We start from the raw sequence: 16,908 nt of genomic DNA, 5'->3' as shown, positions 1-16,908 counted from the left end.
CCATCTATTCGTACATGATTATGTTGGATACACGTATGCAAGTACATTTTTGTGAAGGTAGCTTCGGCAATTGTTGTACTAATCAAAGCAACAAATCCATTTGAATCCTCAGGTTTCATACATCTGGAAACTTGAGCAAGAAGAGCGATGTGTACAGCTTCGGCGTAGTTTTATTCGAGTTAATCACGGGCCATCCTGCCATTATAAGAAGTCCACAGGGCAGCATGCACATACTTCACTGGGTGACTCCACTCATAGAAAGAGGGGACATCCAAAGCATTGTCGATCCGAGGTTAAACAGCCAATTCAGCATAGGTTCTGCATGGAAAGCAGTGGAAATAGCCATGTCGTGTGTGCCGATGATGGCTGTCCAAAGGCCGGACATAAATCGTGTTCTGTCGGACCTAAAAGAATGCTCGGCGGCAGAGATTGGTTCCGGACCAAGCCAAAGAATAGGAGATAGTAGGAGAAGAAGTGAGTCTTTTGAGATGACCTCAATGGACCATGATATTGCTCCGGATGCGCGTTAACTATACTTCGCACATAAGGTTATCATTTCCGATTGTTGCTTTTCTCGCACTGAAAATACAATAAATGTATGTTGAGTTCAGTTCACTTTTCCCCTCTTTACAAGCTTACAAACAGTGCAGTTATTCAGATGTTGAAATGTGGCCTTGCTCCCTTGCTCTGTTGTCCATGGGAACCCCTGTACAATGAAAAGAAAGGAAACATGAATTTATTTCATTGCTGTACTACTTGTATTAGCTAAGTCCGAGTTTCAGCCGAACGTTCATGGAAACAGATCGATCCGTTAAGCTACATGTTTCATCTTCTGTCAATCTTCAGAGTCTTAAATCGATTCTTGGGAACTTTTCATTGCTAAGAAATTTCAACAAGACGTTTGTAGACAGCGATCGCTAGGAACTAAGTACGCACTTGTCGGCTTAAACCAAGTATCTGCTCCTTAAGTTTTTTTTTTTTGGTCACAAGTTCCTTTAGTTGATTAAGTCAAAAATCTATCTGTTGGCGGCATCTTATCATTGATTGTGCACAGACTTTAATCTTGCGGTACATTTTCAAAGAACTTTGCAATTTCCTTTCATGGAACTAGTCTGCGTCAACGTCACAACAAATACTTGCCTACGTATACTCTTCACAAAAGAGTCGCCACCAATCTGACGAGGACTCGAATTGACAATATGGAAAACTTAATTTAGCGTCATCTGGAAGTTTGCAGATTGGACGAGCTACTGCAAATTGCTCCATATGTTGCGGGTCAATGGTAGCACGAGTAATAATTATTGAAATAGTTTGTTGTCATGAAAAGAATTGATTGTTGGAAAAAAGATGCAATTGTTAGGCTTCGTTTGTTTCACGAAAAATATTTTCCGGTGTCTGAATCACTTAGGAAAATGATTCGATGAAAAGAGTTTTTTAACCAAAACTTAAATTCTCGAAAATGATTTCCTTTTTAAAAATCGAAAGTCATATTCCAGAATATGACTAGATATAAGCCAATGGATGAACTTAACCTAGAAAACTCCAGTATCATGCTACTTAACTTTATATCTTATACAACCTTCCCTCTTCTCTTCAAGATTGTTGACAGTTTGTTTATAAAACAAAAGAAGAGGTGCCTTGTTCCATAATTGGCGGTTATTGCTTACTGGGGGTTATTTTTCATCAACCATTATTAGGCGCCTATCTTTTCAAAAGCTATAAAACTCAGGAAAAATTCTAAATAAGAGCCCGAAGTGCCTTCGTTTTCTCAAATAAGGGCTTGAAGTGCACTATATTTCAAATAAAGGCTTGCCATCATTTTCTCAAAGAATGGTCTGAATTGGATTGTATTTCAAATAAGAGTCCGAAGTGGCCATGGAGTCTCAAAAAAATATTTTCCTTTTTTTGATTTTCTCCTTTTTATTTGTCTTTTCCTTTTTCAGTTAAAAGAAAAAACCCACACACACAAGCTATGTGCCGGTCCGCAACCCCCCCCGCGGGGCTCGCAACCACTAGCCGAGGCGGGGTCAGCAATCCCGCCGACTAGAGGCAAGGGCCAATAAGCCCTCTCCCGGATCCGGGTGGGGTTCGTCGGCCCTTGCCCTAACTAGGGGAGGACCAAGAACCCCCGCCTTGGTCAAGGCGAGGGCTGGCAGCCCCCACCCCTTTCTAGACCAGGGTTGGTGACCCTCGCCCATATCCGAGAGAGGGCTTGACCCTCTTTGGCTTTTGGTTAGAGCTAGCATGCCCTCGCCTCCGGTTGGCGCAGTTGTTGGCCTTCGTCGCACCCCTTCCCCAGCAAGTGGGGCGGTGAGCCCTCCCGCTTGTGTGTGTGGGGTTACTTTTTTTAAAAATTAAAAAAAATGAAAAAAAAAAGGACAAATGATAAAAATATCCTTTAGGTTAGGCCCTTTTTGGAGACTCCATGATCACTTCGGATCCTTATTTGAAATCAGTTATGTCACTTTAGGCCCTTATTTAAAATAAAGTTCACTTCGGGTCCTTATTTGAGAAAATAAGAGCATTTTAGGCACTTATTTAAAATTTTCCCTAAAATTTAAAATAAACAAAAGAAATTCTTTTTTACTTTTTGATTTTTTATCCAAATTTTAGAGTTTGTCTAATGAAACAGTATCATACAACGCATTCAGAGGAAAGATTCTGTTTGTTCTAAAGCACTGTTATAAGTTCGTCCTTTCCAGCTAAATATTTTTTACTTCCCATTCTTTCCTGTCCCAAAAATATAGCAACTGTTTACAATTTGTTCTGTTTTTGAGAGTTCATCGGAGAAGTACCAGAATTGCTAATAGGTATTCTCGCTTGAGATTTTGTTATATCTCGGAGAATTATTTTCAGTAACCATTAACAGCTTCGTTGGGCAAATAATTCGTTAAAGGCGGTGCATTCACGTCTTAAAGTCTGATTCCATTTTCCCCAATTGTTTGTTTCCCAACATATTCTAACAAAGCAACTTCCTATTTATATTGATTGATGTAAGAGACACCCAATTTCCTTTTCATGTTTCGTCCCCACACTCTCCTAATTTCTCTCAAAAACCCTAGGTTAGCTTTAATTTCTTGAGATAATTATGAATATTGGCAATATCCTAGTGCTGTATGATATAAGCTCAGAAATATGGGTGCTCCCATCAGCATCTGCAAGGTTACAACAAAGCAATGGGACATAATTAGTACCAGCTAGGTCAAGCTGTGTGTATAGGCCAATGGCTGTGCAAGATGGCAAACCGAGTCAACTGAGTTAACGCGCTCTATTAATGGCTCTAACTAGTGAGTGCCATTTGGGCCCGTGGGCCCGGAACCGGCCCGTTGACCGGCCCGGAACCGGCCCGTTGACCGGCCCGGAACCGGCCCGTTGACCGGGCCCACGGTTCCGAACCGCAAAAAAAAAAAAAAAAAAAATGGTGGGCCGGGCGCAGAGCCGTTGGGCTCTCCGCCCCGGCCCCCCCCCGGCCCGCTTTGGGCCGTTGCTTTTCTTTTTTTTAAAAAAAAAATAATAAAAAAAAAAATGATTCTTGCCTATAAATACATATGCTTCCCCTTTCATTTTTGTCACAAATTCTCCGAACAATCTCTCGAATTCTCTCCGAAATCCTCTCAAATCGTTCAAATTCTCCCAATTCTCTCAATCCCGATCAATTCTCTCAAAAAATGGCAAGTGGAAGCGAAATGCCGACAAGGGCAAGATGGCTATGGGAGATTCCGACTATCCCTTTCATGAATACGATCCTCGTGAGTATGCAAGTTGGGAAGACGACGACGATAATATCAACTATGTCCCGATTCCGAACGTCGAGCACATCCCAACACAAGAAAGTCTTCATCCTCCCACTGGGTGTCGAAGAAACGTCAACGGCAAATGAGCCGGAACGGAAGGGCCGAGATAATACATCGGACTTGTGGCTACACTTCGACAAGGTACGTGATGAAGTCGAAGGTAAGTATAATGTAAAATGTAAATATTGTTCGCAAACTTATAAATTCACGAAAGGAGACGGTTACGGAACATTCCGTCGGCATTTGACGAAAAAACATCCAACGCAAGCGGGGATCGACAATACGCAACAACAAATTTCCGGGTACGCCACTTCTAAGCCTCATCCTTTATTTCGTTTCACCGAAGCACTTTATAAACAAACATTAGGTGAATATGTTGCCCTTGATCATGCTCCGTTTAATACTGGTGAAAATTTTAATATGAAATATTTGATAAATACTGCGTTGGTTCCATAGCGCCAACTATTCCAAAAAATACTCTTAAACGGGAAGTTTTTCATCTTTATAAAAAAGGAAAAAAATCTTTAGCAAAATTTTTTGCGGAATTCAATGGACGTGTGCATATAGGTAGCGATATTTGGAGTGATCATTGGCAAATTCATTCTTATATGGGTGTCACGTGTCATTGGATAGATGACAATTGGATGATTCAAAAAAGACTTATTGCATTCCGAGTTTTTGATGAAAGCCATTCGGCTCATAATATTTATAGAATAATTAGGCAAGTTTTAGAAGAATATAATTTAATAAATAAAGTATTTTCAATTGGTTTTGATAATGCCGCCGCAAATACCGCTTCTATTCCCGAATTAGAAAATATTTGCAAACCCACTTTTGGCGGACAATTTTTTCACATTAGATGTGCTTGTCATGTTTTAAATTTATGTGTACAAAATGGTTTACGAACTCTTGACACTTCTCTCGCCCCAATAAAAAGTGCAATTAAATTTTTATGGAGTCGTCCCCAATGTATGAAATCATGGGGAAAATTTTGTAAACAAAATGGGAGAAGGCCAAGAAGATTTCCAAAAGATATTCCGACTCGTTGGAATTCTACGTACGAGTTGCTTCGGCAAACTTTTGAATATAAAGATTTATTATGTATGTTTATTTCACAAAATATTCCCGAAATTACTTTACTTCCTCAACATTGGGACGTTTGCAAGAAAATTTTAGATATTTTGAAAATTTTTAATGATGCTACTAAGACTTTATCTGGTATTTATTATCCTACAACGCATTTATTTTTAATAGAGTGTGTTAATATTAGTAGTGTTTTTAGTGAATATGAAAAAGATACCGAATTAGGTCAAACTATTTTAGTAATGCGAGAAAAATGGTTGCATTATTATTTGCAAATTCCTCTTGTCTATTTAGTTGGTATTGTTTTTGATCCACGTATTAAATTAGACGGTTTACAAGATTATTTGAATGTGTATTATCATGATTGTTTACATTTGGATGATTCAATAGATATTTTAAATATATTAGGACATGTTAAAGAATCTATAGTAGCATTATATGGAGAATTTTGTAGTAGATATGGTTTAAGTGATTCCGGATCTTTACAATCTACGCCTCACGTAGCGAAGGTGGTAGTTCACTTAGTAGAGGGTATAATATGCTTAAGAGTAGGCAAAAAAAAAAAAAAGGGGCAACAGGTAATATTTCTGAATTAGAAAAATATTTAACCACTCAATTTGAGTTTCGTGATGCGAGAACATAGTACAGATTTCGAAATCCTGAAGTGGTGGAAGAGTCACCAAATCGAGTATCCAGTTCTCGCCCTCATCGCTCGTCAAATATTAGCAACCCCTTCTTCAACGGTTGCGGTTGAACAAGCATTTAGTTCCGGAGGATTAATTTTGGACTCTCGCCGTTCAAGATTAAGCCCGGACTCTGTGGAAGCTCAAGCTTGTGTCGGCGATTGGACGAGGGCGAAATATCGACACCAAGAGTTAGATCGTGAACACGAATTTTTTAGCGATGATGTTGGAGATACCACCGCCACGGGTACCACAACGGGTAGCGACGATTGACGATGAGGTAAGTTGGGGTTCTCAAAGGTAAAAAGAACTACATGGGCTTTGATTCTTCTATCCCCAAGAAGATATGTAGGTCGCTTAATGATAATTCATTAAGTTCAAGCCCATTCCTTCTTTTTTTTTTTTCCCCATATTTTATTACAATGTACAATTTAATTGTATTTTATAATTTATAATTTATTATATTTATTTTATTATTTATTATTTTAAAAATTATTATTAAAAATGAATCGGAATGAACCGGCGGTTCCGAACCGGAACCGCCGGTTCCGAAGCTGAACCGGAACCGGCCCGGGAACCGGCCCGGAACCGCCGGTTCCCGTTCGGAACCGGAACCGCCATTTTTCACGGCCGGTTCCGGTTCCACCTTTTCGTGGAACCGGAACCGCCGGTTCCTGAACCGGAACCGGCGGTTCCACCGAACCGGCCGCGTCTAGCTCTAACTATGCTTCATTTGGCAATGTACCTAACAATAAAAATCTCTCTCTCTCTCTCTCTAACTAAAGCGGAGATGGTATTATATGCCATGAAAGATGCTGAAGATGCTGCATGTCCCGATTTGTTGTCTAGCTCTAGGAGTTGTCGTTCACAGGCAACAAAATCGAGGTTCTCTCCCTCTCTGTTTCTCTCTCTCATGTGAGTTCCGATAGTGATGAGTGATGATTGAATTGTGAAGAGTTGAGACATAAGGAAACGAGACTCTCGAAGAGGGTACCGTGACAATTCAGTGTCTATCTTCTTTTTTTTTTTTTCGTTAGCAATTGACCTTTCGAGCAGAAGGGCTAATCTCATTTCGAAAAAATGAGCCCCTCGTATTCGTGCAAGGTCCAACTCGAGAAGTTTTAATGGTTTTAAAGCTATGTAGAGCGATCTTTGAGCCAAAATCTAGGAATTTAGCAAAGCTGAGACCGTTTGAGATTCTCCAGGAAAAATTTACGAATTCTCCTGAATACTGGAGAGGCAGCAGTGTATCATCCTCTAGCTTACTTTACAGCTGCAAATGACATCCCTGTTTTCAAGCTTTTCACGGATTCCTTTGCCGTCTGTTCTCCATCACAACTTCTTTTCAATCGACTATTTATCAAGCCAATTCTTCCGGATGTAACTTTCATTGTTGAAATATCTATCTAGTCGATACGGCTGTTAAAAAAAAAATGAGATAGAAAAGTTTTAAGGGACATGGCAAAGAATCAAAAGAATTTAGAAGGCTGTTAATATATCTATTTGATGAGTAGTCAAGAGTGAGTGACAATCTCTGATTTCACCTTGACTTAGGTTTCATAAGCATTGATTGCGGGGCACCTAATGATTACCATGATGATGTCGCGACCTAAAATTCGGACGTTCCAATTTTAGGTTAATGGATTGCTAAATTAATTAATTAGATTAATTAATTTAGCACGAACTCTCCCAAGTTCTACCAAATCGTGACTTATGGTTCAAATTATTATCTTTTTTTTAAATTTTTCGGAGCCGCCACTAATCATTTCTTGGTAGGTTGATTAGAAACCTAAATAAAATAGTGGGAGAAAACTATTTTATTTCTACAAACCGTAGATCTTAAGTTCGGGACTTGGTTATATTAATTTTTCAATTAATGCCCTTACGGTACCAATTTCATGAAAAAAAGTTTGATTTGACAATTTTGATGAATTATGACTTGCAGTTCAAAGGTGCAATTTTTGGATTTTCTTTTTATTTTTCTTTTTATTTTTCTTTATGTATTTTCGAGATTAAAAATTAAAGGAAAATGAGAGTGAATTGGTTCAAGATCATCTTAAAGTTTTCGGATTTAACTTGCATTAATTCCCAAGTTTTTTAAGAAAATATCTTAACCCTATGTCTGCATCTTTTAATATCTATCCTAATGGATTCCCAAGATCATGTTTATTGAATGTAATCCATGAGATAAGATTTCTAGAAAATCCTATCTTTCTAAAAAAGTGATAAGACGTGGTTTTTAAGAAACCATATCTTGCTACATCTTTTTTTTATTTTCTGGGATTTTGTGACATGAAAATTAAACATGAGACATGCACGATTTGTTTCTTTTATTGAATTTTTCTGATTTTTTTTTGTGATTTTAAGTTTTTATGAATGAATTTAAATTAAAGTTGCAAATCTTTTAATGAAAAGGATAATTACCGCTATTTCTTTCGAATTAAGTTTCGATCCGAAGCCCGACGGATCGACCCTAAAAATTCGAAATTCCCGCTATGGAAATAATTCCATCTAAAGCCCGATAGACAGACTTATTCCCATGTACGCGGTTGCGGATTAGGAAATTCCTAATCGATCACATTTTAAAATATTTTGAGAATCTTGAGTATCTTCAGAAGACTTTCAAATTACCACGAGATTATCACAAATTTTCCAAATATTCTCATAAATCACAATCTTTCCGATTTGAGCAAGAGGCATATTGCAAGAATATTCGGAATTTTTATTTTCTAAACTTAACAAGCAACTATTCCAATTAAGGCAATCAAATATCTCAATCTCGCAAAGCAATTTTTCTAAGACATGCAATTAAGACTACACTCATGCAAAATAGGCAACGCAATATTGCAAAAATTAAGTTTGGAAATATACCTATATTGCGATATTGCTTTCCCAAATTCGAACCGCACTCGAAAGTTGCACCCCGAGCTTGGGATTTCAAACAATCGGTTTGGACTCACAAACCGCTTGGGAACGGGGACCTTCGTGGATTGGCAACTATGAGCTCATACATATGGCTTGGACGAGTAGCGGACCAGTAGCTATCCGAGACCACCAAGGATGGAAATTCCACGAGATCGTCCAAGGAAAATCTGCAAGAAAATATATGAAAGTTCTCCAACGTTGAGCAGAGGATGGACACGTCAGAATCCAATGCAGGACAACACCAATTTTGCTTGTTGGGCTTGAGGAACCACTTTGCTGACTTGGGGATCACCTGACGCACCACTTGTGCTGGGACTTGTCAAGATTCTCAAGTAGGGACGTGGCCTCTAGTCTCTTCCTTGTGATTTGTTGGATAGCACCGAGATCGAGATCAGTCGGACTCTCTAGGTTGGACGGCGAAAGGCATCAGCATGCCCCAGGGAAAGAAGCTCTCTCCTCTCTTTTTTGACGAAAACCTCCTAATGTGGTCTTTTCCTCCGTCAAGCTCACGTGTGTTCTGAATTTTCTCAATCAATGTCCCCCCTCATGTTACCGTAGGTGAGCTTTTTATAGGCAAAAAAACTGATTATTTCTTTTCACGATCACATCCTTTCTTTCTTGTTTTGAGAATAGAATATATTATCTTTGATTTTCCTTCAAGACAAAAGAAATATTCTGTGCCCTTTCTTGATCAAGATTACGACCATCGGGAGACCCACTTTCCTTAATTGAGTATATGCCTTTATTTTTTCACACCGTCGGCTACTTAAGAGCCCAAAATCATTGACCTCGTAAATCATTTGGCCTTAAGTTCGCACATGAGAATTAATGGGCGAGTCTAAATTTATGTCACCGTGGGCTTATCTTTATTAAGTTCAAAGTATTCAATTAAGTTCATCTATTGCCCATCTGGTTCGGTTGAATGCAAAATGTAATGCAATAGATGCCAATGCAGAATATTAATTTTTGGTAGGGACTAAACTTAGTCCCTAATTTCAAATGCAATTAATGACTAAATGACTAGTCAAAATTTAGGTGTCAACAGATGATGATCTTGACATATACTACAAGGCCGATGTGGGGTTTGTCGATTCCGGAACAAACATGCAGGTGTCTACCCAGGTCATCTACCAAAACAACCTACAACAATCAAAGAACCTCAGGGCTTTCCCCAATGGAACAAGGAATTGTTACACATTAATGCCAGATGTAGGAAAGGGCAACACATATTTGGTCAGGGCTTCATTTTGGTATGGGGACTATGATGGCAAGAATCAAACCCCGGCATTTGACCTTCATATCGATGGTAACTATTGGACCACAGTGAACACTTCGTCTTGGTCATACGCAGAGATTATTTACACTATTCCAAGAGATTACATTCAAGTTTGCTTGGTGAATATCGACTCCAGAGTACCATTCATATCAGCTCTCGAGTTGCGGTTACTGGATAACTCGACTTACCAGATCAATTCCGATGCACTTGTAACCATCTGGAGATATAATTTAGGGAGCATAGGCACAGGCCCGCACAAGTGATTTTGTTTGTTATTGCCAGACATAATCCGATGTTAATCGCATTCATCCGTCAGTAAATCACGCATCAGCACAGTTACTTTTACTAAACACGCATTTTCTCATAATGCAGTTGCACAAACAATAAAAAAACACAGTTTTTCCCAAACCAAGTTGTGTTGGCTTGCTCATCCTTTGCACTTGCTGTTACGATTATTTGATTGGCATCCACATTATAGGCATCCAGAAGATGTATATGATCGCATCTGGGCCAGTCAGACTTATAGTGGAAGTTGGTCGTCAGTCAGTAACACGACAAACATCGCGACAAGTACAAGGAATGATGCTTACAAAGTTCCCCCTGAAGTTCTGATGACCGCCACGCAAGTACAAGATGTCACTGATCCTTTGATTCTGTCCTGGAACTCAGCCAACTCCACCACTGTCTGGTATATATACTTTCACTTTGTGGAGTTGCAACTGCAAAAGGGCCTATTGGGCCTATTCAGAGAACTCGAAGTATACGTACAAGATAAATACGTGGACACCATCATGCTCGAGAACCTAAAGCCAGTGACCGTAGCCTCATTGCCCATAAGCGGACATGTTTTGAACTTGACTGTTAGTGCAACAGCCCGCTCTAGTCTGCCACCTCTCCTCAATGTTGTCGAGTTTCTACAGTGGCGCTGCTTCCAAATACACCAACTTTTCTGGATGATTGTATGTATATATCTATTGCACTCACTTAAGTTTTTTCTTGAATACTCTTTGATTTCCTTGTGATCATAGCTCTTTCTGTGGTGGTTTAGTCAATTCCATGTATGACGTCAAGAAAACATATGGAGTGATCAGAGCTAGCTGGCAGGGTGATCCTTGCGTTCCTACACAGTACTCTTGGAGCGGACTGAATTGTAGCTATAATAGTTCTCCGAGAATCGTCTCATTGTAAGTCCACAAAAACATATTTTCTCTAACAACATGCTGTATTGGAACCCCACAAGTCTCGAAAGATTAATTTTCTTGACAATAACTATAGTACAGATTGGTAATACATCATGTGACGGGAGGAACGATTTCAAAAATTAAGTCTCTATGCCAATGCCTTCCATGTCAAAAGTTTTAAGCAGGGGGATTTTACTCTAATCGTGGTAGCTGCAGATGTGCAGGAACCTGAGCTCTAGTGGACTGAAAGGACTGATAGCTACATCGATCTCCAATTTGACAGCAGTTGTATCCCTGTATGCATTAGCAGTTTTTCTTTCATATTGTTCACTTAATTTGCACAGAAAGAGGATGAACAATTCTAAGCCCAAAAAGAGTGGCACACTTCTTTATCGTTAGGTCGATGTTCATTATGCATTTTAATAAGTATATGCATTTCTCTTAGTACTTTTCTAGCTTAATTTCAGGGATTTATCCGACAATTCGTTAACGGAGTCCGTTCCCGAGTTTTTAACACAAATGCCGAGCTTGAAAGTTCTGTGAGTCACTGAGCTTTGAATGGAAAGATTATGTCTGGTTTTCTAGCTCAAGTAAATGGCCATCGACTTCTAATCATGAATACTTGCAGGAATTTAAGTGGAAACAACTTGAATGGCTCTGTTCCTCGAACTCTCTTGAAGAGGAAGGCAGATGGATCATTACTGCTAAGGTTCACTCATTGCCATGCTATCGTAACTCCACATTTTAATCGCTTATTATCTATAAAATCTATTTCTTCATTCTTCACATTGCTGCTGAAGGATGAAAAAGAAGAAAGTGATACTTCCTTTTTTTTAGTTTTCCTTTTTGTCAACCCGGGTATGTATATGCACAGGGTGAGATATCCATGAATTCATGTGCTAATCTTCTGGCATTGACATGTACTATCGGCATTCTGTGACAGCTTAGATGGAAATCCAACTCTTTGCCAATCAGACAATTGTCAGTCCGGCAATGCTCAGCCAAAGAAAAAGATTGCTTCAATCATTTCATCAGTTGCGGCGGTTCTGGTCTTGATTTTATTGGGTGCTCTTGCAGTATTGTGGATAATCAGAAGAAACCAAATCCAAAGTAAATCTTTTGCATATTGCATGTGCAAGGAACAATCAAAAGTGTTACATGTATTTTTGTCAGCCCCGGGTCGGCTTATTGTACCCCAAACTGGTTAACCGGTCCAATTGCTTGTGGCCCTTTCCACAAGTGATCATGACACACCCACTTGATCTCACTCACGTTGTCACACCCCGATCCTCGAGCACGCGGCATCCCCATCATCTCGTTTCTCGGGTTAAAAGGATAGCGTCCCTGACACGCTATCAACCCATGAGATTAACTACGCATGCGGAAATGTATAATAGTCCCGGACAAAAATATAAAGTAGGGATAGGCCGTAGGAAAAATGCATTAATTCAAAAACATGATCTTATTTACAGTCACGTCGTGAGTCAACCGAAATGACACGCTAATTGGTCCTATACTTCGGGACGGGTAGGATCAACTTTGTACCTACTCCAAATAGGGTTACATCACTTTCATCCTTATCAACTTTTCAAGAATTACTAGCTCCATCACTTAGAACCTGAAAATGGTTTAACAACGATGGGGTGAGATATAAATTTCGGTGAGTCAACGCCTAAGCCCGGCTAAGGCGTTGATTCATCCAGAGGGTCCTAACAGTCAATCACATATTGATATATAAATATCCCAATCACATGCAGCTCACCTACTAAAAATCACATGTTATGCAATACTCAACATAATATGCCACACATAACAACCCATAGATATCATGTCAATCGTATACGCAGACACCACACGTAATCCGATTATTAACAACAATCCGGCCCAATTGCACACGACCGGTGTGACTTTACTCTATGACTGGCAGTGTTTACCGACAGGACCAAGCTTCGTCTTTTACTTCCGGTGACGGCATTTGGTAGCCCGTGTGATTCGTACAAATGGCACGACACGACACGACACTATCGGGAATCCCTATAAGGGCTTCGATCCATCACAAGCTGCGACCGGCATCCGACAATCCATGTGATTCGTACGACGGGCACGGCACGGATTGACGGACATCCAACAAGTCGTATGATTTCGTACTGCGGGCACGGTACGAACTTGTCGGGAATAATCCATCGTGTGACCACTCAAGCATACTCGAGAAATTGCCGGTTTATAATCCGCATTTAGTCAAATGCTCACGCGATATGCTCTCACAGCAAAACTCTTGAGTAATCACACAAATGCACATGTTATTCATGCGACCTCGCATTCATAAACCAAGTGATCAAACTCCAACTAATCAATCAATTTAACCAGCCATTCATCAAGGTACTTAATCAATTAATCCATATAGATCATAGATCAAGCGTAGATAAATGATTTAACAAAGAACATTCAATTCAATCACACATAATTAGGTCTAGATCACCAATTAATCATACACTCATCCTTGATCTATTGTTCGCTCACGATCAAGCAAAGCCAATTAATCAATCAATCAATCTAGTCCCAACTAGCTAATTACGGCCATTTAACTTAAACTGAGTCTCTTGCCTAAACCAGCCCTAATTAATCTACATAAACACCCTAATAATCTAATTAAACTAATCCAAACGTAATTAACGACCTAACCAAGGATTAGAAGTCGACTCACCGTCAATTAGACGCGGCGATCCTTGAAAATCTTCAAGCACAAACTTGGGACACGGCTCGAGCAATCGGCCCAATGCTCTCGGCCCATAGGCCAAAATTCTCGGCCAAATTGGCCCACGGAGCCGGAACGCGGCCCGGGATCTCGGCCAACTTAGCCGGCCAACTCGGCCCAGAATCTCGGCCACGACCCAGCTCGGTGGCCCACAAAACAGGGCACACCCGAGAGACAGGGCAGGCACGGTAGAGCTGTTCCGGGGCTTCCTCAGATTCTTCGAGTGGCCGACGGCTGAGGCGGCGACGAACGAGACTGGTGGGGGTCCCAAGGAGTGTCGGGGAACGTTGCTGGTCGCTCGTGGTGGCCGGAGTGGGGCGGAACAGCAGCAAATAGAAGCTGCAGCTGGAGGAACAGAGCAGGGGAAGCCGCAGAACAGGGGAATCGGGACTGTGCAAGGCTATTCGTGGCTGTTCCAGCGTGCTATGGCTGCGGCTTGACTTGGTGGCGGCTAGATAACATCAAGGGAAGTCTGAGGATGGCCAGAGGTAGTTCGTGGTGGCCGGAGGGAGCTCAGGCAGCAGCGAACAGAAGCTGCAGCAGGCCAAAACAGGAGACTTGGTGCAGGGCAAGCTGGTCGGGGCTGTTCTGGGGCTCCAACGGTGGTGCAGCTTCGTGGGACTGATAGAGGAGGCCTGTGGGGGTGTGGGGGAGCATGTGTGGCCGCTGGTAGTGGAGGAAGGTGGCGGAAGGCGTTGCTCCACAGCAGAACAGAACCGGCATCAAAACAGGGGAGACAGGGCAGGTTGGGGTTTACCGGCTGTTCAGGGTTCTCCCGCGGTTTCGCGGCAGCTGCAAGAGGAGGATCAGCATCGGAGGAGGTCAGAGTAGAGGTGTGGTAGTGGTTGAAGCGGTGCTGGTGGTTGGAAGCCGTTGCAGCAGCAGAAACCCAGGCAGGGCAGCAGCTAAAGATGCAGAACAGGGGAGGAAGCAGAGTCAGCTTCAAGGCTGCTGTTTGGGCTTGCTTGCGGCATCAACAGCGTACGGTTGTGGCTGGAGGTGGTCCACGGTGGTGGTGGTGTTCTGTTAGTGTTGCTTTTCCAAAGAAACGAAAGAAAAGGAAGAAGAAAGGAGAAGAGAGAAGCGGCAGAAATAAGGGGGAAAGAATGCGGTGGAAGGAGAGAGAGGAAGAGAATATCTAGTCCAAATTTTTTACTTGGAGGACTCAAGTGATAAAAAGAGGGCCCACCTTAATTATTTCCCTTATCTAGTAGTTCACAAATCCTAGGATTTCACACACGTAATCATGTTTCTATGGCATCACTGTTTCATGTTCAAAGACTATGCACACGTTATAGGGTATGCTTCATTGGGTTGAGGAAACTCACGTCACTCTTTCTGGTTTGTTTTTCACAACACGGTCTCTTCTTAGAATTAGTCATTACACATTTCTTCAAGAAGGTTCTGTTTGCAGTGAAGGCATATGATATCAGACTGAAGATCACCACCCGGTAACTCTGTTCAGGTTACTTAATTGCCTTCTCATTTCTCCAGATGTTGCTACTATTACTACTGCCACCACTTCTGGAGGACCTACTGGGACATTAAAGTTGTCAAAAAATCGACCTTTTACATCCACTGAGGTTACAAGAATGACTGATAACTTTAGAACAGTAATTGGAGAGGGAGCATTTGGGAAAGTTTACTACGGCAGACTTGATGATGGCACTCAAGTCGCAGTAAAAATGTTATCTCGATCATCAAAGCAAGGCTACAAGGAGTTTCATGCAGAGGTTCGAAACATTACTGCAACTAGAATCAATATGTCATGCTTTCTTTTTTTGAGTGTTCTACTCATAGCAAGCTCTGATACATTGATGTGCAGGCCCGACTCCTGATGGTCGTTCATCGTAGAAATCTCGTTTCACTTATCGGATATTACGAAGAATTTGAAACCATGGCTCTGATTTATGAATTCATGTCCAACGGAAATGTCCACCAGCATTTGTCAGGTTTGTCCGATATTTCGTTTTACGAATTCTGAACAGATGAAGCATCTCTTAGACTCTCACTATATGACAGCACGACGGGTGTCGAGATATATTTTATCTCAACACTGTTCTTTGATAGTTCAGGCTTTTGCATTGACCGGTCAAGTTACATATTCATTAATAGCACCGTGGAGATGAAATTAACTTTCACAGCGAGTGAAGACTATAGTAAACAGGCTTTTACATCTTTCATGGTTGGAATACTCCTTATTTCTCTACTTTCAAGCGGCACACAACCCTAATGTTTTGAGTTGGAGCCAGAGACTACAAATCGCGATCGATGTAGCTCAAGGTACCTGAAGTAGATTGATGAAACCTTTGCTCACATTTCCACAAGTTTAGCAACACAATGCATTTCATTAAGTTTTCTTCTCTGTTGGTGGTGCAGGATTGGAGTACTTGCATAATGGCTGCAAACCTCCCATTGTCCATAGAGATTTGAAGACGACCAATATTTTACTAAACGAACACAAGCAAGCAAAGATTGCTGATTTTGGATTGTCGAAGGCATTTGTAACAGAGCATGATTCTCACATTTCGACTCGCCCAGCAGGAACCCCTGGTTATCTCGATCCGAAGTAAGTGACTTGAAATAACATCTCTGAATACAAAGACTATTCCACTTAGGAAGCAGAATAACTGTACTAATTTAGACCAGCACGAGAGGCCCATACATCTATTCGTACATGTTTATGTTGGATAGACGTGTGTAAGTACATTTTTGTGAAGGCAGCTTCGGCAGTTGTTGTACTAATCAAAGCAACAAATCCTTTTGAATCCTCAGGTTTCATATATCTGGAAACTTGAGCAAGAAAAGCGACGTGTACAGCTTTGGAGTAGGTTTACTCGAGTTAATCACGGGCCACCCCGCCATCATAAGAAGTCCGGAGGGCAGCATGCACATACTTCACTGGGTAACTCCGCTCATAGAAAGAGGGGACATCCAAAGCATTGTCGATCCGAGGTTAAATGGCCAATTCAACATCAGTTCTGCATGGAAAGCGGTGGAAATAGCCATGTCGTGTGTGCCAATGATGGCGGTCCAAAGGCCGGACATGAACCTTGTCCTGTCGGAACTAAAAGAATGCTTGACGGCAGAGGTTGGTCCAGGAAGAAGCCAAAGAATGGGAAATAGCTTGAGAAGAAGCGAGTCTTTTGAGATGACCTCAATTGACCTTGATATTTCTCCGAGAGCATGTTAACCACATCCATCTTCCTTT

General features: G+C 41.1%; 2 protein-coding genes across 2 annotated transcripts in view; both read left to right on the top strand.

Annotated features, from left to right (window-relative positions):
• LOC115732958 (receptor-like protein kinase At3g21340) overlaps positions 1-16,908 on the top strand; it is a 55,291-nt gene that overhangs the window by 38,282 nt on the left and 101 nt on the right. Inside the window, exon 11 of the mRNA XM_048283409.1 lies at positions 113-532. Within this exon, the coding sequence (XP_048139366.1) occupies positions 113-530 (418 nt within the window). The 3' untranslated portion in view covers positions 531-532. The remainder of the gene's footprint in view (positions 1-112; positions 533-16,908) is intronic.
• Positions 6,373-16,890, top strand: LOC115737933 (probable LRR receptor-like serine/threonine-protein kinase At4g29180). The gene is given in 15 exon segments (XM_048283609.1): positions 6,373-6,445; positions 7,115-7,156; positions 9,531-10,009; positions 10,235-10,673; positions 10,676-10,720; positions 10,810-10,945; positions 11,167-11,238; positions 11,410-11,481; positions 11,571-11,651; positions 11,886-12,052; positions 15,192-15,430; positions 15,523-15,649; positions 15,918-15,980; positions 16,077-16,266; positions 16,473-16,890. Coding segments are annotated over 15 exon segments (2,643 nt in total).

The sequence above is a fragment of the Rhodamnia argentea genome, chromosome 8 (assembly GCF_020921035.1).
Source record: "Rhodamnia argentea isolate NSW1041297 chromosome 8, ASM2092103v1, whole genome shotgun sequence".
NCBI lineage: Eukaryota > Viridiplantae > Streptophyta > Magnoliopsida > Myrtales > Myrtaceae > Rhodamnia > Rhodamnia argentea.
This window is presented reverse-complemented; position numbering and strand designations above follow the sequence as displayed.